Below are 23,708 nucleotides of genomic sequence, written 5' to 3'. Positions count from 1 at the left end.
ATGGGGTGGTCCTGAGTGCAGTAGGTGAACTGGAGGGTACACGCCCAGTCTAAAAAGAGATAGCTACCCATTAGTTCTGTTTGACTCTTGTCCTAAAGAACTAGGCTCCAGATATTCTGATTTCTCAAGAGGAGTGAGAGACACAGATTTTTATGTAAATTCACCTAGATATTTTTTAACATTGAACAGTCAATTAAAAACAATAAAAATAAAACTATAGACCAACATTTCTGCATGCTACCAGTTCGCAGTCTCCTATTTTATGTATCAGGTGAAACTTTGAATAGATGACTCTGATGACTGGATGACTCTGCATTTCATTAGCAGTAAACCCATGAAAGGCATTTACTTATTTATAAAACCCAGACCTTGTCAGCAAGCTTAGAAAGCAAGGTAGAATTTGGAAACAGGGTTGTATAACTGTGGGACCATACTTTTGTAAAAATTGTTGGCTAGAATTGGCTTGTCTCAAAGTAAGAGTTAAGTTGTAGTGCCTCTAACTTTCCCATCTCCATATTTAGGAAGCTAGGGCCTTGGTCAAGGCGCAGCAGTTAAATGTTTGGCTGTCAACAGAAAGTTTGAACCCACCAGTTGCTCTGAGAGACAAAGATATGGCAGTGTGCTTCCGTAAAGATTTCAGCCTGGGAAACCCTATGGGGGTAGTTATGTTGTGTCCTATAGGGTCGCTATGAATTGGAATCGTCTCAGTGGCAATAGGTTTGGTTTGAAGACTCCTACGAGCCCTGATGGTGCAGTGGTTAAGTGCTTGGCCACTAGCTGAAAGGTCAGCAGAGAAAGATGTGGCAGTATGCTTCCATAAGGATTTACAGCCTTGGAAGTTCTACTCTGTTTTATAGGGTTGCTGAGCTGGAATCGACTCGTGGGCAATGTTTTTTTTTTTTTTTTTTAAAATTAAGACTGCTTCAGTGCTATGTATGTCCAGAAGGCAGTTTTCGGGGAAATTAGCAGGTGAGATCAGTCACAGGACATCCATTTTTGTCTAATCCGGTGCAAAGTCTGGAGAGGCCATGGATATATTTTGTCTGAAATAGATTTACTACTAGATCTCGTTTTACTCCTAAGCTGTGTGTGTTTGGGGGTTGGGGGAGGGGTGCGGGAGATAAACTAATTGGAACAGGTCTCTCCAATTCAACCCAGTTAAATGGTGATTTTTGTCATGGCTGTCTTGTCCCCTTAGACTATTCAGTGCCTCTCTGATCATTAATTAATATATGAGATGTTCAGAAATACACTATGTATTAGGTTAGATTTGGGTCCAGAGAATACCAGGAATCCTCCAAGGATGCTGGACATCAGAAAAGGTAAATTATTCACTTTAATGGTGTACAATTTGCTGTTGTTTTAATTATGTTTAATTACAGTCAAAGCTGAATCAGCCTTTAAATAAAGTTTTACACATGGTAAAACAAACCTTGGTTATTTTAATTATAGCAGCAACATTACCTGTGTCTAGTGCATCAAATAGAAAATGGGAGTGATGTAAGAAAGGCTTGGGTCAACTAAGAATCCTTTACGTGCTGCATGATTGTTCCTACCTTTGACATGTATTTTAGTAAACTTGCTTAATGGTCTTTCATCACATGCTTAAGCCACAAGAACGTCCTTTTTGAATTAGTTAATTACTCTTCGGGTAGTTGAGTTTGAAAAACTGATATTTGTACCACTATCAGTTCTGACAACCCTTTCCTTAAATTGAGATGTGCTTTGTGCCTGCTTTTGAAATGCCTGTGCAGTGTTGACTGAGGTTGTCACCAGTGAGTTTTCCCCAAACGGGGAAGTCCTGTGGGACCAGTATCCATCCTCGGCCAGGAAAGAGGTTGTATAAATAGCTGGTGCACACACTCGAGGGGAGGGAGGGGAATTTGAAGCATTGGGCCCCAGATGTGAACAACTCCTGTTTTTGTTTTAGGGTAATTAATGTTTCCTTGAATTGAGCTAAGCTTTTTGGGCTCTTGTGCTTCTGGCTTTCCATTCTGAACCTGCAACCTGGACTGCAGGTGGGGGAAGTGGAGTTTGTATTTCCTGTCATCCCTAAATGAATGAAGTAACATGAGAGCAGTGCTTTCTTGAGCTTGGACTTGAGGCTAGAGAATGGGTTATGGAGGGTGAAACACTCCCTCCCCCACCCCCCCAATCCCTGGGACAGAGGAGGAAATAGACTGAGAGATCACTTGTTATACTCTTGACTTCAATTCTTAGAGATACTGTTGAGTTTTGTGGTGTTTGCTTCTGGGTTCTCTGAATGTTTGTGTTACAAGGTGGTCTTGCTCCTGTTCTGCCATCGTTCTGCCTTCCTCTTCTCTCCCCCTTCCCCCTGGGCCTCCTAAATTAGATACATTCCCCCTCTGCTCCCAGACGTCTCCATCTCTTCGTCCCCTGACAGAGCAATCATTTATCAAGTTGTTTCATGAGTTGTCGGGAGGGGGGCCCTGGGGACTCGAGTTTGTTTCGCCCCTTTGTTGGAGCTCCACAGGATCATCCAGCTTAGTCTCCAGCCAACTGCTGAGAGTTGCTGGACTCCAAGAGCAAATGTTAAAGGGGCTGCCTTTTATCTACTTGCTGCTACTTCAACCTTTATATTTTAAATTCTAGTTTATTGGAACTGTAATCACCAAACACATATACCTTCTGGATATGTAATCGTAAGAGGTTTTTTTTTTTTTTTCGCCATTACTAGTTTTTTTTTTTTTAATCTGTACCCACTTATTAGGGAATGGAAATAGATTTTTTTAATGTTCTCTCTCTTTGTTATTCCTTGGTTCCTTGTCTGTCCTTTTTCTATTTTTTCTTCATTACTACCACCCTCTTCCAAGTGACAGATTACTATAGACAGATTTGGCAAATGGAAATTCCTGCTTTTATAAAACACCTCTTCTTTGGATATGTTGTAACTTATCAAGGCATCCTTTCTCCTGATCTCACACTGTTTATTCTTAATAGAAATGTCTGAATAGTATAGGGATTAAAAACAGATTTTAAAGTTTCTCTAACCTTAAAGTACAAGGTAAATATTGTTATTTTTTACAGGGAATTCTGCAGGTTTTCCAAAGCATCTAAAAAGATAAAAGGAAAAATGTACTTAGACCTGAGGAAGTAGTATGAATCTTAACCAGTGTTCCTTGACCATGAATTTGAAATGTGGATGTTGCTCACTATAGGTATTTAATAGGTTAAAGGGACAAAGTTTATTTTGTAGGGTAATAGAAATGAGACTATAATGTTACAGGAGTTATAAGAATTCTTTCTAGGATCCTGGAACATTCCCCCCCCCCCCAATATTTTATTATGAAATGAACAGAAAAATTGAAAGGATTGTGCATTATATTTTGGGCTTTAAAAAAGTATTTCTATGCCAAAGTGAATAAAACATGCACTCATCTCACAGTGCATTGTAAAGTTATACTTGGAAGCAAAATAACAACAGAAAAGTCCCGGTAACATGTATGGTCTGAATTCTAAAATGGGTTTGTTCCAGCCTGAGGTTGGCTGGCTGTCTTGTGTTTATTGTAGGCAAATTAAGCCCAGAACCAAACATTGTTTGTATAGTATTAGAAATCAATAAGTTTAGTGAAGAAAATGTTTCCCCTCTTTGTCAGATGCTTTAGGTTGAAAAAAAATTTTTATTGGCTTAATGTGATTTTTTTTTTAATTTGTTTAATTGTATTGTGCTTTAGGTGAAAGTTTACAGCTCAAGTTAGTTTCTTGTTCAAAAATTTATACGCATATCATTTTGTGACATTGGTTGCAATTCCCACAATGTAACAGCACTCTTCCATGTTTTACCCCAGATTCCCTGTGTCTGTTTGTCCGGGTCTTGTCCCTTCCTGCCTTCTCATCTTGCTTTTGGGCAAGTGTCGCCCATATGGCCTTGTATACTTAATTGAACTAAGAAGCACATTTCTCACGCGTGTTATTGTTTGTTTTTATAGGCCTGTCTAATCTTTGGCTGAAAAGTGGGTTTGGGGAGTGGTTTCAGTTCTGAGTTATCAGAGTGTCTGGGGGCATAGTCTCCCTGTTGTACCAGTACGTCTAGTCTTTTTTTGTGAATTTGAATTTTCTTTGACGTTTTTTTCTTGATCTGTCCAGGATCCTCTGTTGTGATCCCTGTCATAGCAGTCAGTGGTGGTAGCTGGGCACCGTATAGTTGTTCTGGGCACAGGCTGGTGGAAGCTCTGGTTCATGTGGTCCTTTCATCCTTTGCGCTAATATTTTCCTTGTGTGTTTGGTTTTTGTCTTGGTTATCTAGTGCTGCTATAACAAATACCACAAGTGGATGGTTTTGACAAAGAGGTATTTATTCTCTCACAGTTTAGTAGGCTGGAAGTCCAATTCGGGGGGTCAGCTCCAGGAGAAGGCTTTGTCTATGGCTCTTGAGGAAGTCCTCACCAGTCTTCCCCTGGACTAGGAGCTTCTCTGCACAGGAACCCCAGGTCCAAAGGACACACTCTACTCTTGGCACTGCTTTCTTGGTGGTATGAGGTCCCCCTGTCTCTTCATGTTTCTCTTTTTAATATCCCAAAGAAATTGGCTCAATACACAATCCAGTCTTGTAGATTGAGTCCTGACTCATTAACATAACTGCCGCCTATCCCTCCTCTCATTAACATCACAGAGGCAGGATTTATAATACATAGGAAAATCACATCAGGCAACAAAATGTTGGACAGTCAGACAATACTAGGAATCAAGGCCTAGCCAAATTGATACACATATTTTTGGGGGCATAGTTCAATCCGTGACAGTTTTCTTCATTCTCCTTTGGTCTGGATGGGATAGGGCCAATAGTTATATCATAGATGGCTGCTTCCAAGCTTTTAAAACCCCAGACCTACTCACCAAAGTAGGATGTAGAACATTTGCTTTATGAACTCTGTTATGGCAGTTGATCTAGATGCCCACCTAGACTATGGTCGCCAGCCCCCAGCCCCAGCAGCTCGGTCCCTCAAGGTGTTTGGATGTGTCCAAGAAACTTTTATGACCTTGCCTTGGTCAAGTTGTGCTGACTTCCCCTATATTGTGTTGTCTTTTCCTGCACCAAAGTTGACACTTTCTGCTATCTAGTAAGTGATCTCACCATCCCTCCCCACCCTCGTAACCATCAAAGACTGTTTTTTCTTCATGTAAACCTTTTCTTGAGTTCTTATAATAGTGGTCTCATACAATATCTGACTTTTTGTAATTATGTCACTTAGCATAATGCCCTCCAGATTCATCCACGTGAGTTGTTTCACGGATTCATCATTGTTCTTTATCGTTGCGTAGTCTTCCATTATGTGTATGTACCATAATTTGTCCATTCATCTGATGATGGGCACTTAGACTGTTTCCATCTTTTTGCTGTTGTGAGTAGTGCTGCAGTGAACATGGGTGTGCATATGTCTATTTGTGCATTGGTTCTTGTTTCTCTAGGGTATATTCCTAGTAGTGGGATTGCTGGATCGTATGGTATTTCTAGCTTTTTAAGGAGGCAAAAAATATTGAATAAACCATGGGCTGCCAGAAGAAAGGAAACCCTGGTGGCATAGCGGTTAAGTGCTACGGCTGCTAACCAAAGGGTTAGCAGTTCAAATCCTCCTGGTGCTCCTTGGAAACTCTATGGGGCAGTTCTACTCTATCCTATAGGGTCACTATGAGTTGGAATCGACTCAGTGGCACTGGGTTTGGTTTGGTTTTGGCCAGAAGAAAAAACAAAGCTGCTTTGGAAGAAGTACGTTCTTAGAAGTGGGACTTCATTTCACATACTTAGGACATGTTATCAGGGGGACCCATCCCTATTGCTGACCCTCTACAAGATAGATTGACACAGTGGCTGCAGCAGTGCACACAAGCATAGCCATTGTGAGGATGGTGCAGGACCAAGCAGTGTTTTGTTCTTATTGTACATAGGGTCGCTATGAGTTGGAACTGACTCTACGGAACCTAACAACAACATATATATTCACTTCCAGATTTTTTTTTAAAGAAAACTAAAACACACTCACCGAGGCTTTAAAACCTAAGTGACTGGTCAAAGGGCATTCTTGCTGCTAAATGTGATGTCATAAAATATACTTGAATGTATTGTACATCTCTGATTACTTGTTCTCTTTGTCTTGTTGACTGAAAAATTGAAGTCTGTGTCATCCTGTTTTTACAGAACGATAACTTTAAGGAGAAGACTGAAAGTGCCTCAGAGAAGTGATGACTCTCTATAGGTCACACAGCTAGTAACTGATGGAACCGGAATTCGAATCGAGTCTAGGTCCGTCCTTGTACTTCCCACTATATGCCATACGGTCTAATCCCTGTGTCTTGACTTCCTAGGGCCTCTCTATTGATTACTCATCTTGTTCCTGTTCCTATGGAGAATATAGCTTTCCTTGTACAAAAAGGAGAGGGAAGAATATGTAACAAGGAGTTGTAAGAAAAAGAAAATTTTTATTCCTATTATCTCTCAACATATTTATTAGGAATGAAAATTCGGACACTATCCCCTTATCCTCAGCCAGCCCCCTCCCCTCTTAGCCTCGGTCTGAGAAGCCAAGGCTAGCCATGGTCTCTGTCATTCCTTGAACATTCATTTCTAGAGTTAGAAGATGTATATTATACAGTCATTGGAGGCTTACCTTGTGTTTTCTGGAACATTTATTTATTAACTTAATGTCTGAAAATTAGTATCTGCTGATTGTGTTTCTAATCCCATAGAGAGGATTAACACATTGAAGTGGTATGTGCTGAGGTAGCAATTACTGGTTATTGTTGGAGTGTATAATGACAATGGGTTAGACCTTTCCTGTGATAGAAAAATGAGGACCATGACAGAAGTCATGAGTATGATAGTATACCTAGATAATAATCTTAATACATAGGGCCTCTTTATTTTTGTTTAGTAACTATTTGTGCTGTAGTATGGCTATTTTAAACCAGTTACCAGTGTTTGTATAGAATCATGCATCATTAATTCAAATTTGATGAAACCTTTCTTTTTATAAATTGCCTTGGGGAGAGTCACCAGTGGTTTAATGGTTTCCCAGTGTCTTACTCTGTGACCACTTTTCTTCAAACAAGTGAATGTCCGTTTTGAGGATATTGCCAAACCAAAAAAACCAAACCCAGTGCCGTCGAGTCAATTCCGACTCATAGCGACCCGGCAGGACAGAGTGGAGCTGCCCCATAGAGTTTTCAAGGAGCGCCTGGTGGGTTCAAACTGCAACCCTTTGGTTAGCAGCAGTAGCACTTAACCACTACACCACCAGGGTTCAGAGGATAATAAATTAGCTAGATATCTCAGTCCCATATTGATGAATGGGTTATTTTCCAGTCTAAATAGGTTATCTGTTTCTAAGTTGAAGAATTTTATGTAAATAAAAGATTAGGATACCAACACAAAAATCAAACCTGTTGCCATTGAGTCAATTCTGACTCATAGCAACTCTATAGGACAGAGTAGAACTGCACTATGGGGTTTCTAAAGCTGTATGTAATCCTTATGAAAGCAGACTGTTACATTTTTCTCCCTGGCAGCGGCTGGTGGTTTCGAACTGCTGATCTTCCGGTTAACAGCTGAGTGCTTAACCAATGTGCCCTCTACTTTAGGATTAGGATAGATGATAAATAATTGTCTGGCTAAAATGCTTTATGAAACAAAACATTAGCAAAATGATATTGACATAACTCAGATCGAGGTAGGAATTTTATCAAATATATCCAAGTAAAAGGAAGTTGTTCTAGAAGGAGGTCACATCTGGCCATAAGGAAGCCACACCAGGCCATGCTGTATCATGTGGTTTTGTCTGTCAAAAGGAAAGACAATTCAGATGCTCTAAACTCATATCAGCAAAAAAAGGGGATGGCAGGCTTGTTTGCCCTTGTTTCTAGTGAACACCTTCTTCCTAGAATCAAACTCTTATCAGGAAGTTAATTACATTATTGAAGGTGTGCCTATTTTGAATTCAGAAGAAGATGCAAGGAGGGAAAGGGCAGTTAGAAATGTAGCCCCAAAACAGAGTTCTTGGGGTTATTCTGTGTTCTAATCTACATTATTGTAGAGAAATTTTACATGTAAAACTGCACAGTTTGGTCCTCCCTAACACTGTTTACTTGGTATTAATGGGAACCGTGGCCAGAAAAGCTTGTTAAAAAATGTAGACCTCTGGACCTCATCTGAGAAATTTTGATTCATTTTGCATTTTTAATAAGCATCCTACGCCAGATGATTCAGGTCTGCAGACCCTCATATTCAGAAATATTCCTCTGAAATATTGATTAATTTAACATCTTTACATTTTATTATGAGCTCTTTAAAATGGTAGTGTGATGGATTAAATGCCGTGGTCTTGGAGTGTAAACAGAATTATAAACCAGAGATGGAGATGTGACTTGACAAAACTCACAGAACTAGTCACAAGGGTACTGGGGCTAAAAAACAACTTTCTTGGTAACCCTTCCAGTGTTCTTTCTAGTGTATTAATGAAATCTATCCTGGTATTCATTTTAATTAATAATACAAGCTGCTGTTATGCCAATTTAACAGGCAAAAATGGAGCAAGCAAATTAAAACCTCTCATCCATCCAGTACATAAATGCTTGTATCTGTAGTACATGGAAAAACAAAGCAGGTAGAAAGTGGTGTGTCAAGTTGGAACTGGTGTGCTTTTACGTTAGTTTTAAATGTTTAATTTTTACCACTTGGTAATGTTCCACAGAGTAATTTCTCTATTAAAATTCTACTTGGCTGTAACTTGTTAGTAATTGTAGTCATATTTTAAATGTTTTTATTATCTTTGAAATTAATCTTATAAGATTCAGAAAGGAAAAAAAGAGCAAAGCCCGTTTAAGCAACATGGTTCATATAGAAACTCCTTGGGAGCTAAGGGCAGATGGTGGCAGAAAATGGACCAACAGGGAGAAGACAAGATCACATTTATGACCGAGAAAAAGAGGGGGGGAAATTTTTGTAGGTAAAGAGACGTTTCAGAAGTGCCCCTGGACCCCTGGCCTAGCAGCTTAAGTTCTCACTTCAGCAGTGAAGACTGTCATCTCAGACTTGTGCCTGTGCACCTCTCTTCTCTCTAGAGGAGACGTTCCTCTCTGATTGACTCTCCCATTCCTGCCAATCTTCTTCTTGGCTTAGCCTACTTCGCTTTTTTAGGTTTCCTGCCAGATCCCTGGAGGCATTTAGGCATGTGACCCCTGAAATAGGAGGCTCTTGGCTGACAAGTTGAGTTCAGGAGAAAATTCATACAAGTTGGTAGAGACACAGAGATTCATGCTAGGAACACATTTTGAAATGTGGGACAAAGAGGATAAAAGTGATGTAGCCATATTGTAAAGGCGTAGAATTTGGTGGCTTAAAGAGTAAGGTTGTTTGGATAGCCCACCTGATTCTCTTTTGATCCACTGAGAGATTTGTTAAGCCCTTAGGCTTTAGAACCATCTCCCGGATATTGGCAGGTATGAGTGCATGTGTGCCTGCACATGCACAGACACAGACACAGACACACACACTCTCAGCTAGTGCTCTTAGAAGGAATGAGGATGCACACCTGCCACTGGTTAGATAGTCTCCCACAGAGCTGTGTCCTCTCCAGTCCTTTCGTGTCACTCTTCTCCAGGCCCTTGTGGTTTGTCTTCACAGTCTACTTCAGTAGTTGACTACAGACAGTGTAGTTGGTGCTGGCTAACACAGAGAGTGTTAATTCTTTAGCTGGCGTCTGAAGCACCAGTTGATACATGAACAAGCAACCCTTTTTAGGTTGTCAGGCTAGTAGGTCCAAAACCCACTGCCATTGAGTCGATTTCAACTCCTAACAACCCTGTAGTGGCCAGCTGCTAACTGAAAGATTGGTGGTTCGAACCCACTGGTCGCTCAGCAGGAGGAAGATGTGGCAGCCAGGCTTCTGTAACGATTTACAGCCTTGAAAACCCTATGGGGCAGTTCTGCTCTGTCCCATAGGATCACTATGAGGCTGGTAGGGCCACCAAAACAAAACAAAACCCATTGCCATTGAGTCAATTCTGACTTATAGCAACCCTATAGGACAGAGTAGAACTGCCCCAGAGGGTTTCCAGGGAGCAGCTGGTGGATTCAAACTGTTGACCTTTTGGTTAGCAGCCAAGCTTTTTAACTACTACCCCACCAGGGCTCTGAGGCTGGTAGGTAGTACCTAAAAATAGTTTTGAACTTCCAACCATCATTGTCATAAGATATCCCATAGGGGAAGTTAAATAAAATGAAAAATGATAATAGTGTTCTCCTCACACCAAGCTAAACCCACCCTAAAACTACTCCCTGAAAGAACTGTTCAGGGCAAGCTATGGCTTAACCAAAAAGAGATGTTTTCCTTCTTCACAAAATCAGAGGGTTAGTGAAAACCCCCAGTAAGAAGGTGCTTGAATTTACTGTATTAATTACACCAGGATACCAGCAAGACTTTCCTAGAAAGATGATGTGGGTAGTAACCCAATAAAAACCCAATAGCTACACTAAAAAAAAAAAAAAAAATCCAACAAAAAAAAACCAAGTGTCCTTTTTAAGATGAATATATGATAATTTCTTGAAGAAATGATTTAATGTTTAATATCTCAAAGAGCTGAAATTTTATTTTTGTGTTTACTGTGTTAATGTTTTTTTATTATAATTTTTATTGTGCTTTAAGTGAAAGTTTACAAATCAAGTCGGTCTCTCACATAAAAACTTACATACACCTTGCTACACACTCCCGATCTCTCTCCCCCTAATAGGTCAGCCCACTCTCTCCCTCCACTCTCTCTTTTCGTATCCATTTCACCAGCTTCTAACTCCCGTACCCTCTCATCTACCCTCCAGGCAGGAGATGCCAACATAGTCTCAAGTGTCCACCTGATCCAGTAAGCTCACTCCTCACCAGCATCCCTCTCGAACCCATTGTCCAGTCCAATCCATGTCTGAAGAGTTGGCTTCAGGAATTGTTCGTGTCCTGGGCCAACAGAAGGTCTGGGGGCCATGACCACCGGGGTCCATCCAGTCTCAGTCAGACCATTAAGTCTGGTCTTTTTATGAGAATTTGGGGTCTGCATCCCACTGTTCTCCTGCTCCCTCAGGGGTTCTCTGTTGTGTTCCCTGTCAGGGCAGTCATCGGTTGTAGCCAGGTACCATCTAGTTCTTCTGGTCTCAGGATGATGTGGTCTCTGGTTCATGTAGCCCTTTTTGTCTCTTGGGCTTGTAATTACCTTGTGCCCTTGGTGATCTTCATTCTTCTTTGATCTAGGTAGGTTGAGACCAATTGATGCAACTTAGATGGCCGCTTGCTAGCGTTTAAGACCCCAGATGCCACTCTTCAAAGTAGGATGCAGAATGTTTTGTTAATAGATTTTATTATGCCAGTTGACTTAGATGTCCCCTGAAATCATGGTCCCCAAGCCCCTGCCCCTGCTACACTGGTCTTCGAAGCGTTCAGTTTATTCAGGAAACTTCTTTGCTCTTGGTTTAGTCACATTGTGCTGACCTCCCCTGTATTGTGTGTTGTCTTTCCGTTCACCTAAAGTTGTTCTTATCTACTGTCTAATTAGTGAATACCCCCTCCCACCCGCCCTCCCTCCCTCCCTCCCTCCTCTTGTAACCACAAAAGAATGTTGTCTTCTCAGTTTAAACTATTTCTTAAGTTCTTATAATAGTGGTCTTATACAGTATTTGTCCTTTTGCAGCTGAGTAATTTCACTCAGCATAATGCCTTCCAGGTTCCTCGATGTTATGAAATGTTTCACAGATTCCTCACTGTTCTTTATTGACGTGTAGTATTCCATTGTGTAAATATACCATAATTTATCCATTCATCCATTGATGGGCACCTTGGTTGCTTCCATCTTTTTGCTATTGTAAACAGTGCTGCAGTAAACATGGGTGTGCGTGTATCTGTTCGTGTAAAGGCTCTTATTTCTCTAGGATATATTCCAAGGAGTGGGATTGCTGGGTCGTATGGTAGTTCTATTTCTAGCTTTTTAAGGAAGTGCCAAATCGATTTCCAAAGTGGTTGTACCATTTGACATTCCCACCAGCAGTGTATAATTGTTGTGTTAATGTTTTTAAAAGCCTTTAAATACTATGTATTAACAAATTGGATTTATTAGAATATTCATATACTGAGTATTAAGCTACAAGTTTAGAATGTCATGTATTAGGAAAGGGATATACTTTAGGTTTAAGAACTGCAAGTTTTCATTTCATTCAGAATTGTGTATTGTATCAGTCAAGTTGGTTCTAGAGCCTTTTTACTCAGAGGTACCTTGCATCAGCAGCAGTCAGCATCACCTTGTTAGAAGTGCTTCGCCCCAGACCTAAATGAATAAGAATTTGCACTTTGAGAGGTTCCCCAGGTGATTTCTGTGAGAAGCACTATTCTAGAGCAGTGCTTTTCAACTTTGACTGCATTTTAAAATCACCCAAGAGTTATAAACAATGTGATATCTGGGTTTTTTTTGTTTGTTTCGTGTGTGTGTCTGTGTGTGTGCTTGCAGTATAGGTTTTGGTCTAGGCATTGGGGTTTGAGTTTTTTTAGATGGTTTTATTGTGCAGCCTAGGTTGAGAACCATTGTTCTAGAGCTAGCTGCACTGTCCAATTTTCGTAGCCATTAGGCACATTTGACTACTTAAATTTACATTTCTTAATGTTAAATAAAACGAAAGTTTTAGCTCCCCAGTCTCAGTAGCTATATTTCAAGTGTTCAGTAGCTATATATGTGGCTAGTGGCTACTTTATTGGATGGTGCAAATAAAGAACAGATCAGATCTATCATCACAGAATGTTCTGTCTTAGTACTTTGAGAGCTTTCTGCATAACTTTTAATTTTTAGAGAGTTTTAGAGAATGGGTTTATATTATATATTATTTTCAGGGAAAAACTACAAATAGACATTCAGATAACTTGAGAGATGGATAGCCTGTTCACAAACGTTTTTGAAACTTTCTTTTCACATCAGATCAACCATTAATCAGTTACGCTTTTATTATATGTAATCAGCTCAGAAGACAAGAAGATGACATGTATAGTACTCTTAAAAACCGATTAGACATGACTGCTTTTGGCAAATAAGAAACACTTAGGCATGCTGGTATGAAAAACCAAGGTAGATTAGTTTATAACTAGCCAGGATAATTTTCAATTTTGTTTTGCCATAATTGCCGTATTATTAAATTAGATTTTTATAAATATAATTAATTTATTGTATCTGAGGCATGGAAGGAAGTAGTATAATAGAAGGTAACTTTGAAGTCAAACAGCGGTAGGCTTTTCCATTTTCTTGCTGTGAAACTTTGATTTTCTCTGATGACTCTCCATTTTCAAATCTCTAAAATACGGTTAATAGTAATACCTACCTCATAATGCTGCTAAGGGTTAAATGAAATAGTGTATGTAAAGCTGTGAAATACTGCCCTGCATTTAGTAGGTTTTCAGTAAGAGGGCATTAAACTTACTATTCACAGTGTAATATTTATCCTTTGGCACTAAAATAATCCTACCCTCTTTTTCCTGTCCCGTCCATCGCTGTCTTTCTCTAGCATGAATCTACAGAAAGCCTTCTGGGACCTTTGACTCCCAGTTACCAAATCATCACTAATCACTCCTTTCATCCTTGCTTCCTAGAAGCCTAATTCCTAAACCCACTCTCAGTCGTCTTTTTCAAGGTTCCTGGGTGTTGCAAATGGTTTGCAATTGACTCCTAATCTAAAGGCCTGGCAATCTGCTATTGTAAACATTACAGCCAAGTAAACCCTGTGGAGCAGTTCTACTCTGTAACATGTGGTGTTGCCATGAGTCAGAATCAATTCGACAGCAGTGGGTTTGGTTTTTGGTTTCTCTTTTCTGGCCAGGATGGTAAACCATAGCAAAAGACCATAGCTTGAAAATATACTCCGTCTCCTGCGCTCCATACACCTTACTTACTGGACACTCTCACTTGTAAGTAACTAGACACTGCAGATTCAGCATGCTCAACAGTGAGCCCATCTTTCCTGACTTCCAAACTTGGCCTCCCTGTCTTGGTAGCTGGAACCACCATTTATCTAGTTAAGACAGAGTTTTAGGAGCTTTCCTTAGTTCTCCCGTTATTCTTAGTTCCACATATGGAATTCGTAACCAGTTCTTACTTCCTAACATTTTCCTGATATGGTTTTTTTTTTTTTTTTTTTCCAGCCTTTCACATCTTTGGTTGGGCAGTTGTTGTGGTGTGGTAAGTTCCCTGCCTGCAGTGTTACTTACCTCCAGCCTAGGTCCACACTGCTCTCAGATGGTACTTAATTTCAGTTGTTTATTTACATAACCCCATTCTTATTAGACATAGCTCCTTGAGGACAAGTGTTGTGTCTAAGCACTGCATACTCAACACCATGCTAGGTAAATGAATGTGACTGAACTGATGGTACCTTTAGTACCTGTGAGAACAATAGAAAGCTGGGTTCTTTGAATTTACCCTCTATGTTTATCCCTGTTGTTTTCTGATATGGAATTTAAAATTTATATGCAAACAATTTAGATTCTTCAAAGGAAAAGGATGATGTAAATGAGTTAATTTTTTATAATTTAAAAATAAGAAAAAAATAGAATATATACCACAGAATAAAGTGCAACCTATCCAATGGAAAGCTGTAAGTTAATTTAAAAAAAAAAAAAAAAAAAAAGGATAAACGCAGTGATAACCTGACTGAGCAACAGTTTTTAATTCTCCTGGAATCCAGATTTCTGGGGTCGATGGAGTTGGGGTAACTCACACAGGCCATTGACCTGAAGGTGTCCCTTTGAACCTTGAATTTTGAGCAGACTGGCTTCTTAACATCACCTTAAAGTCAAACTTAGTAAAGGGTGTTTTGCCTTAGGCATTGGGATCTTTTGAAGAATTATTTGTGTGCAGTCAGTTTCAAGAAGTAGAAACTCCAAGGTCAGACTAGAAGCTGTTTTCGGATAGATAAATTGGTATCATATAAACTCTGGTGGCACAGTGGTTAAGAGCTCTGGCTGCCAACCAAAAGGTCAGCAGTTTGAATCCACCAGGTGCTCCTTGGCTATCCTATGAAGGCAGTTCTACTCTGTCCTATAGGGTTGCTATGAGTTGTTCCCCCCCCGCCCCCACAGGTTCCCGCTCTTTTCCATGGCAACATCTGTAAGATGGGGTATAAGAATTTTTGGACATTTGTTTCATCTTTGGAATATTCTTGACTACCTGGTCAAAATGTTACCCCAATTTGCAAGTTGTAACGATGGCACTGGGTGGGTTTATATTCAGTAAACTTTCGATCAATTAAAAAAATATATATATATATATATTATATATATATGGTCAGCAGTTGGAATCCACCAGCAGCTCTTTGGAAACCCTATGGGGCAATTCTGCTCTGCCCTGTAGAGTTGCTAGGAGTTGGAATCGACCCAGCAGCAACGGGTTTGGTTCCAATCCATTCACCTCCAACAGCTTAGAGCGATAAATATCTTCAGGACCTGTCATTTTCCTTCTTAGAACCATTCCGTGGTTCCTATTGCTTATAAAAAAGATAAAAACTTCTTGCCTTGGTTTACAAGGCTCTGTGTGATCTCTCTCCTGCCTGCTTCATGTTATGACTGTCCTTTACTCTCTGTACACAGGACTCCTTTCAGTTCCTTAGACCACCAAAGCTCAGAGCTTTTCCTTTGCTTGGAAAGCTCGCTCTAATACCTTTTATGTGGCTGGTTTCTTTATGTCCTTCAAGTCTCAGGTTAAACATTATTGTAGCCAGACTTATTTCTCTAGTTACTCTCAAGATACTCAGATTATTTCCTTAAAATATGCACTGGGGATACAGCAGGGAACCAGAGTTTCTGCCTTTTGTGTATGTGAGCAGTGTGGCACTCCATACCTATCTTCTGAATAACTCTGAGAAGAAAAAGACTTTGTGGTTCAAATATCTGAAAATGATAGAAGATTCTAGGTTGAAGGAACAAGTGTAAAAGCCCTGAGGCCAGTGCAGATGTAACATGTTAACGGACCAGTAGGGAGGCTGCAGGCCTGACATAAGTCAAGGAGAATAGTAGGAGTCGAGACCAGATAACTGTGGCAAGCTAGGTCATTTCGGGCCTTCTAAGCCATGACAGAAGTTTGAATTTTTTTCTGAGTGTGATGGCATTCTTTTAAAAAGATCCCTCTTCCATATGTGTGGAGAACAGACCCTCACATCTGTGAGGGAAAGGAAGGATAAAAGAGTGATGGATGTAAAGGGAGCGAGAATTTCTAGGCTCTTGATCTGTGGAAGGTAGAGCCAGTGGCATTTGCTGATGGAGTGAATTTGGAGTGTGCGAAATAGGAGTTAAGGATGATACCAAAGTTCTTGGCCTGCATGGCTAGAATAATGGCAGTAGAAGTACTATTTACAGAGATAGGGAAGACTGGAGGGAAGAACATTTGTGGGTGCAAAGTATGGGACTCCCTTGCAGTAAACAGTTTGCCCTTTGGTTCTGTTTCCTGAGCGCCATATTACACCTGAGACCATTGAGTGGAGGCTAAACATACCAAGAGGAACCAACTGGGGACCTGATGGCTGACTAAGCCTCAGGGGCATGATGTAATCTATCATGGCCACGTGGTGAGACCGATAAAGGCTGGTGGAGCTTCCTGGGTTGTGAGAACGAACATCTGCTCATCGGCTAGGGACATGGGGGCTTCATGCTAAGACCTCTTCCAGATCTCAGCCTGTGTGCCTGTATCCGTTTTTCTTCCTTTAAAAAAAAAATACATATATATGGTTTAGGTGAAAGCTTACGCAAGTTAGGTTGCCATTCAATAATTTTTATACAAATAGCTTACAATTTTCAGTGTCAGCATTTTTATTATTTCCATTCTGTTTGTTCTGTTCCCATGGATCTAGATTCCCTTCCCCACCTTGCCTTCTCATTTTTGTTTTGGGGTAAATGTTGACCATTTGGTCTCATATAGCTGATTGTTTACAGGAATACATCACTCACGTGTGATATTGTTTATTTGATAAGCCAATCTATTATTAGGCTGAAAAATAACCTGGTGTAGCATCAGTTCTGAGTTCAAAGGGTATCTTAGGGCTATCATTGTGTGAAATTACAAGACCCTGGTGAAAAAGGCCATATAAAAGCAATTCATTGTACTGCAATTAAAGATACCTCTTTCCCTGGAGTTTGTGAACTGTTGTAGCAAATTGTCAGAACCAAAGGTGCTGGGACTGAGGCATCTGAGGTGGAGGGAGTCATGCCGACTCCTGGGCTTGTGGCTAGTACCCTGAGGGGGTAGAGGAAAATACCAAATTTGGGGCTGGCTGGTCTGAAATGGAGGTAGTTATGTGGCTTCCTGAGTTTGCTGCCAGCCTGTACCTGCTGACCTAGCCCTGGGTGGTAGGGAATGAGAGGGAGAATGGCTGTGTGGAGCAGCTGGGGTCTGAACTGAATATGGAAGGAAATTTGAGATTTCCAAATGCTACAGCTGGTGTTGTGGAGTGGCATTTGTTATCTGCCATACCCCAGAGGTAGGTGATCTTAGTTTCCTTGAACTGTTATACACAATTGGTGCAGCAAGCAGGGTTAGAGAGAACCCTGACATTGCAGTAGGGTAGATGGTATCTTCATTTAGTTTTTGCAAACGTTAAGTTTAAATGTTTAGTAGATGTTGAATAGGAAATTGGCTATAGAGTTTAGTTGGAAGATAATTTTAGGAAACTTCAAAGTAAATAGCTGTTTCTTAAAGCCGTGAGAAAGGATGAGATCGCTTAGGGAGGGAGATAGAGAAGTCGTCACTCATAATGTCTTCTAAACATTTTTTAATTTAATTGTTTTTTGTCTGTGTTCCTCATTAACACCAAGCTCCATGAAAGCGGAGAGGTCTTTCTCATTCATCACCCTGTCTGTCCCCTAATCCGGAAACATTTAGTGGAGACGTTTATTGAATGAGTAAATAATAGAAATCTTGTTCTCCCCACCCCAAGACTGTGTTGTTGCAGTAGATGGATATACCATAATTAAACCCCTACTGATATACATTTAGGTCATTTAATGCTGGCCGTAAACGTATGGGCCCATGTGTGCAAGCATTTTTACAAAAGTGGTATGTGCATTTGAAAATTTAACAAATGTTGCTAACTTAACCCCACAGAAAGCGTGTAACATAAGAATGTGTTTCCTTACAATTTGGCTAATGCTGTATTGCCCACACTTCCTCTAGTTTATTATTGTATATAAAATAGATGTATCAACATAAATTCTCCTTGCCATAAAAGATACCAAGACAACTGGCATAAGAATTACATTATGATTTTAGAAACTTTTTAAATATGGGTTTTATATTTTGATAACGTTTTTGGGCCTATGGTAAAAATTTATATAGCTCAGAATTTCAAATAAGCTGAGTTCATGTAAGAATTACATCTGGAGTTCTCTGATTTGGAGGGTAATACAGGGTTGGTGTTAGAACACTGACTCAATTTTTTGTAATCAAAAGGTTATACTTAAATTTACATTCTAGGAAAATGCTCCCTTTTGTTCTGTGAATTTTTTGTTTTATACTTACTGTTAGATAAATGAGAATTTCAGTTATATTCATAGCTTCTTTTTAGCTTGAGGCGTAATAGTGCGGGTAACCTGGTCAGCAAACAACACTTGTGAAATTTTTATACTCTTAGTGTTTTTTGTCTACTTCTCCTATCAGCTACTGATAGAAGAGTGTTAAAGTCTTCCATTTATCTATGGAATTAAAAAAAAAAATTGGTATTCTTTTAAGGAAGCCATCTGAATAGAACAAAGCTGTGATTTGAGCAAGGAAACAAGAAAATTTGAGAGACAAGCTTACCATCAGTGGCTTTTAATAGCCTCTACTTATAAGAGTATGTAATAGCCAGCCCCCAAGATGGCCCCCAATAATCCTTGTTTTCTTGTATTCCTCCTCTTGTATAGTCCTCTCACGCTTTGAATCAGGCTGACCTGTATGATTCATTGAATACTGCAGAGATGACAAGGAGCCTTGGTTGCACAGTGGTTACAGCACCTGGCTGCTAACCAGAAGGTTTGGTGATTCCAACCCCCCAGTCGCTTCACAGGTGAAAGATGTGACAGTCAGCTTCAGTAAAGAGTTACAGCTTTGGAAACCCTGTGAGGCTGTTTACTCTGGCCTGTAGGGTTACAATGAGTTAGAATCGAGTTGATGACATTGGGTTTGGGTTTAGCAAAGATGACAGTTTGTGACTTTTGAAGTGTGGACATGAAAGATATCGTGGCTTCTGCCTTGGTCTGTATTTCAGATCACTCACTGTGAGTGAAGCCAGCTGCCGTGCTATGAGGACATTCAGGCAGTCCTATAGTGAAGCCTGTGTGAAAAGGAACTGACTTAGGCCAGCAAGCATCAGCTTGCTGGCCATATGAGTGCGCCACCTGGAAAGTGTGGATCCCCTAGCCCTGTTCAAGCCTTCAGATGACCAAAGTCCTGGCCAACACCTGACTGTAATCTCATGCTAGACCTCAAGCCATGCTAAACTACTCCCACATTCCTGAGCCCCTGAAACAGTGAGGATAATAAATGTTGGTTATTTTAAGCCATTAAGTTTTGTAGTAATATGTTATACAGAACAGATAACTGATACAGAATAACTTATGATTAGTTTTTAAATTTTCAGGAAATACCAAATATTTTAAGAAAATTATAATGTCATCCCATTTTCTCCATTTATATTTAATAAAATTAGAGTATTAGATAATACTATTACTAACTATACAACCCCTTCTCCCCAATTATTTGTGGTAGGATAATATTTCCATTGTAAAAGAGATCTTTTCCATTCATTTATCAAAATTTCTCACTCAAGTATTTATCCCTAAATGCTGACAAGGGTGAACCCATAAATCTGGCATGCAAGGTAGTGGTTCTCACCAGAGCGCTTAGAAATATGTAGGCATAGTTTTCATCTTAACAATAACTATAGGTGGTGCCCTTTATTCCTGTTTATGTCAGTCACTTCAAGACTCTTAGGTCATCCCTCATCTCCTCGACTAGAACTACTCAGAGCGTGGTCCATGGATCACTGCTGATTCAAGACTGTTTCTTGACTACAACAAGATGAAGAGCTTGTACCAGAATGTAAATTAATTATGTCACTAAATACACTGTTTAGCTTGGCTGTGATTTTTTTTTTTTTTTAAATAGCAGTTTTCTCCCTAAAGGGGAACAGTACATTGATTTACATTCTTCGTAAATCTGAAACATTCCACTGTGTCCTCTGCAGTCATAAGCAGAATCCCTGTGTTGTCATTCTCTTGAAATGTTTCCTCAATTTTTTGTTCTAAACTTAGTTGTCTCATGAGGACCCCTTCCCTTACAGTCCTCTCAGTGGTGGCTGTTTTCTTTCCCACACACTTCTTTACTACTGGGCCTGGAAGTGGGATTTGTGTCCTGTTTGCTTATTGCCACTTGTAGAACATTCTGCTTGCCTCCCCGCTAAAATTTCCAAGTTTTGAATCTTGTGCCCGCTTCTTTGCTTGATCATCTACAGCCCTTCCTGTTAAAGAACGAAAAACCAAACCCATTGCTGTCGAGTCGATTCCAACTCACGATGACCCTACAGGACAGAGTAGAACTGCCACATAGGGTTTCCAAGGAGCGCCTGGTAGATTTGAAGTGCAGACATTTTGGTTAGCAGCCATAGCTCTTAACCACTACGCCACCAGGGTTTCCTACCTTCCTGTTACTCCCCTATAATTACTTGAAGATTTTAGTTCATATCTTACTCTCTCCAATACTGCAGTTATAAATCTTGGTTATATGAATATCTGCAGAAATAACTTCTCCAGTACTCTAGCCTCTCAGCTCCTCGTTCTCCTCTCCTCCAGTTTAAATGTTCATACTCTAGGCCAGGATTTACCATGTGGGATGTCGTGAATATACAGGTGAACTGGGAAATCAATCCCGAGACCCTGTCACCATCCTTCCAGCTGGGCAGACCTGAGTCAGCTGGGAAAAAACAGGCCTGTAGTCCCTAGTAAGGCTTGTCTTAGTCATCTAGTGCTGCTGTAATGCAAATACCACAGGTGGATGGCATTAACAGAAGTTTATGCTCTCACAGTCTAGAAGTCCAAATTAGGGCACCAGCTCCAGGGGAAGGCTTTCTTTCTGTAGGTCCTGGGGGAAGGTCCTTGTCAGCAATCTTCTCCTGATCTAGGAGCTTCTCAGTGCAGGGACCTTGGGCCCAAAGGACACACTCTGCTCCTGGCACTTCTTTCTTGGTGGAATGAGGCCCATTTCCTCTCTGCTCAGTTCTCTTTTATATCTCAAAAGAGATTGACTCAAAATACAACCTAATCCTGTAGATTGAGTCCTTCCTCATTAACATAACTGCCTCTAATCTTGCCTCACTATCATCATTTAAAAAAAAATGCTGTTGGCTCTGATTCTGACTCATAGCGACCCTGTAGGACAGAGTAGAGCTGCCCCATAAGGTTTCCAATGAATATTTGGTGGATTTGAACTGCCCACCATATCAGATCACAAAATGGTAGATAGCCTCAACAATGCTGAGAGTCATGGCCTAGCCAAGTTGACACACGTTTTTCAGGATCACAATTCAATGCATAACAGGCTGTATAAATACATGTTAGCATCTTCTGTGTGTGACTCAATGAGAAAAGGTCCTAGACCTTGTCATTTACCAACATGGTCAGCAACACCTCCAAAATTTTAATTTCAGGCATACCACCCTGACCATTACCAGCTTACTCCTGGAACCTTGGCTCTGGCAATCTTGATCTTCCCAAGATTTGCATGTAATTATACATTGACTCTTCATTTTTCTCTGCTCCTAAATGCTTTTGTGTACTTCCTAGCCTGCTGACCCTCTTTAGATTTCATTGTTCATTATTAAAATTTTTCACATATTACCTGTATTAAGTATCTATTGACACGTAACAATAGTACCACAAACTTGGTGGCTTAAAACAATACATATTTGTTGTCTCACTGTTTCTGTGGGTCAGAGCTATGCACAGCTTAGCTGGGCCCTCTGCAAAGCTGCGGTCTCACCTTAAAGCTCACCTGGGGAGAAATGTGCTTCCTAGCACACATAGTTCTTGAAGTTTCAGGATTGAAGTCATTGGCTTTCTGCTGGTCATACAAAAAACAACAAAAAAAACCACAAACCATTGCCATCAAGTTGATTACAACTCATAGTGACCCGATAGGACAGAGTAGAACTGACCCACAGGGTTTCCAAGGCTTTAAATCTGTCCAGAAGCAGACTGTCAGCCACATCTTTCTCCCACAGAGCAGCCGGTGGGTTCTGACCACCAACCTTTCTGTTAGCAACCAAACGCTTAACCACTGTACCACCAAGGCTTTCTGCTGGCCATAGGCCACCCTGAATTTATTGCTTCAGGAACCTCCCCAACATGGCTGCTTGCTCCATCAAAGATAGCAAGGGAGAGTCTCAGCAAGACAAACATTACAATGTGAACGTAATCATGCAGGTGTATCATGGCACCTTTGTCGTATTTTATTGGGTGGAGGCAAGTTGCAGTTCTTACCCACAAAAAAGGAAGGAGATTATACAAGGGCTTGAGTACCAGGAGACAAGGATGATTGGGGGGCCATGTTAAGAATGTCTGTGCCCCAACTCCTTTGTCCCTTTCCCTGACACTTAGTTAAATTCAACTCTTCATACTCCATATATGTCTGGATCTACTGCAAAGCTGAATGTGGCTGAACAAAAACACACATACTCACTGGTGTTGCTTAACTTCATCACCACTAACTCAGGTGAACTGTTATCACCTTGTAATCTTAGTGCATTGCCTCACACTCCCTTATATGTGATACCTGTATTTTCCTTCTAGTTTTCATAGTTGCATTTAAGTACAGTAAAACCTTTGAAAGCCAGAAACTGTGAAGCACAAACCTGTCAGAGAAGGAAAACTAAAATATTTCCATTAAAATACAGAGGTCGGCTCTCAGAGGTTTCCCTGTATTTAACTCTTTAATCCTCAAGATAAATGTTAGAAATCAAAACCTCCCCCTGAATGTTTAACCAATTATTGCAGCATATCGAATAGTCTGTTTTGCCACAGATACAAATGTCACCTTTATTCTAAAATCCCATGTATACCTGGGTTTGTTTGTTTTGGATTTTCCGTTTCATCTTATGTCAATATCACAGTTGTATGTCACACTTTTATTATGGTTTTATAATACGCTCTTGTATCTGGCCATACTAGTTCCTCTTACTCTTTTTCAAATCACTGTCAGACGTAAATCACTGTCAGACATTCTCGTAAGAGGTGAACCATGGCAGTATAGAACATGTAGTCACTGGAATCAGTTTTGCCTTTTTTTTCTTGAAATGGTCTTTTTTTTTTTTTTTTTAAGTACTTTAATCCATTTTCACCAATAACTTAGAACAACGTAGATTGAGAGTTTTGATCTGCAAAAATCCCTTGAAGTTGTCGTGTTAATCAGTGGTTGTTTACAGGAGAATTCCACAGAGCTTTGGTGAAAACTACAAACGTTTATCTTACAATTCCAGAAAATATGAAAGATACTGTGCATCAGAAAAGTGTAATTAAGGTATTTCTTTTTTCCTCAGGAAATTTTCTGAAACATCTCTTGTTGAAACAAAATAACAACCTTCCCAAGAACTTTTTTCAGCTAAAGAACACCAGATTGCTCTGCTTTGGACTTGGGGTAAAGTGCCTTTGTTTATCATGGCA

At 40.2% G+C, this 23,708-nt stretch overlaps 1 protein-coding gene across 6 annotated transcripts in view; it reads left to right on the top strand.

Annotated features, from left to right (window-relative positions):
• Window positions 1–23,708, top strand: part of LOC126075034 (cat eye syndrome critical region protein 2) — a 170,441-nt gene that overhangs the window by 56,800 nt on the left and 89,933 nt on the right. For 4 of the 6 annotated variants that reach the window (XM_049882122.1, XM_049882124.1, XM_049882123.1 and 1 more), the window contains exon 2: window positions 23,585–23,682. The exons of the other annotated variants lie outside the window; for them this stretch is intronic. In XM_049882122.1, coding sequence (XP_049738079.1) covers window positions 23,585–23,682 — 98 coding nt within the window. The remainder of the gene's footprint in view (window positions 1–23,584; window positions 23,683–23,708) is intronic. 6 annotated transcript variants of the gene reach the window in all.

The sequence above is a fragment of the Elephas maximus genome, chromosome 4, assembly GCF_024166365.1.
Source record: "Elephas maximus indicus isolate mEleMax1 chromosome 4, mEleMax1 primary haplotype, whole genome shotgun sequence".
In the NCBI taxonomy this organism is placed as follows: Eukaryota; Metazoa; Chordata; class Mammalia; order Proboscidea; family Elephantidae; genus Elephas; species Elephas maximus.
The sequence above is the reverse complement of the archived record's forward strand: the minus strand, read 5'-3'. Positions and strand labels throughout refer to the sequence as shown.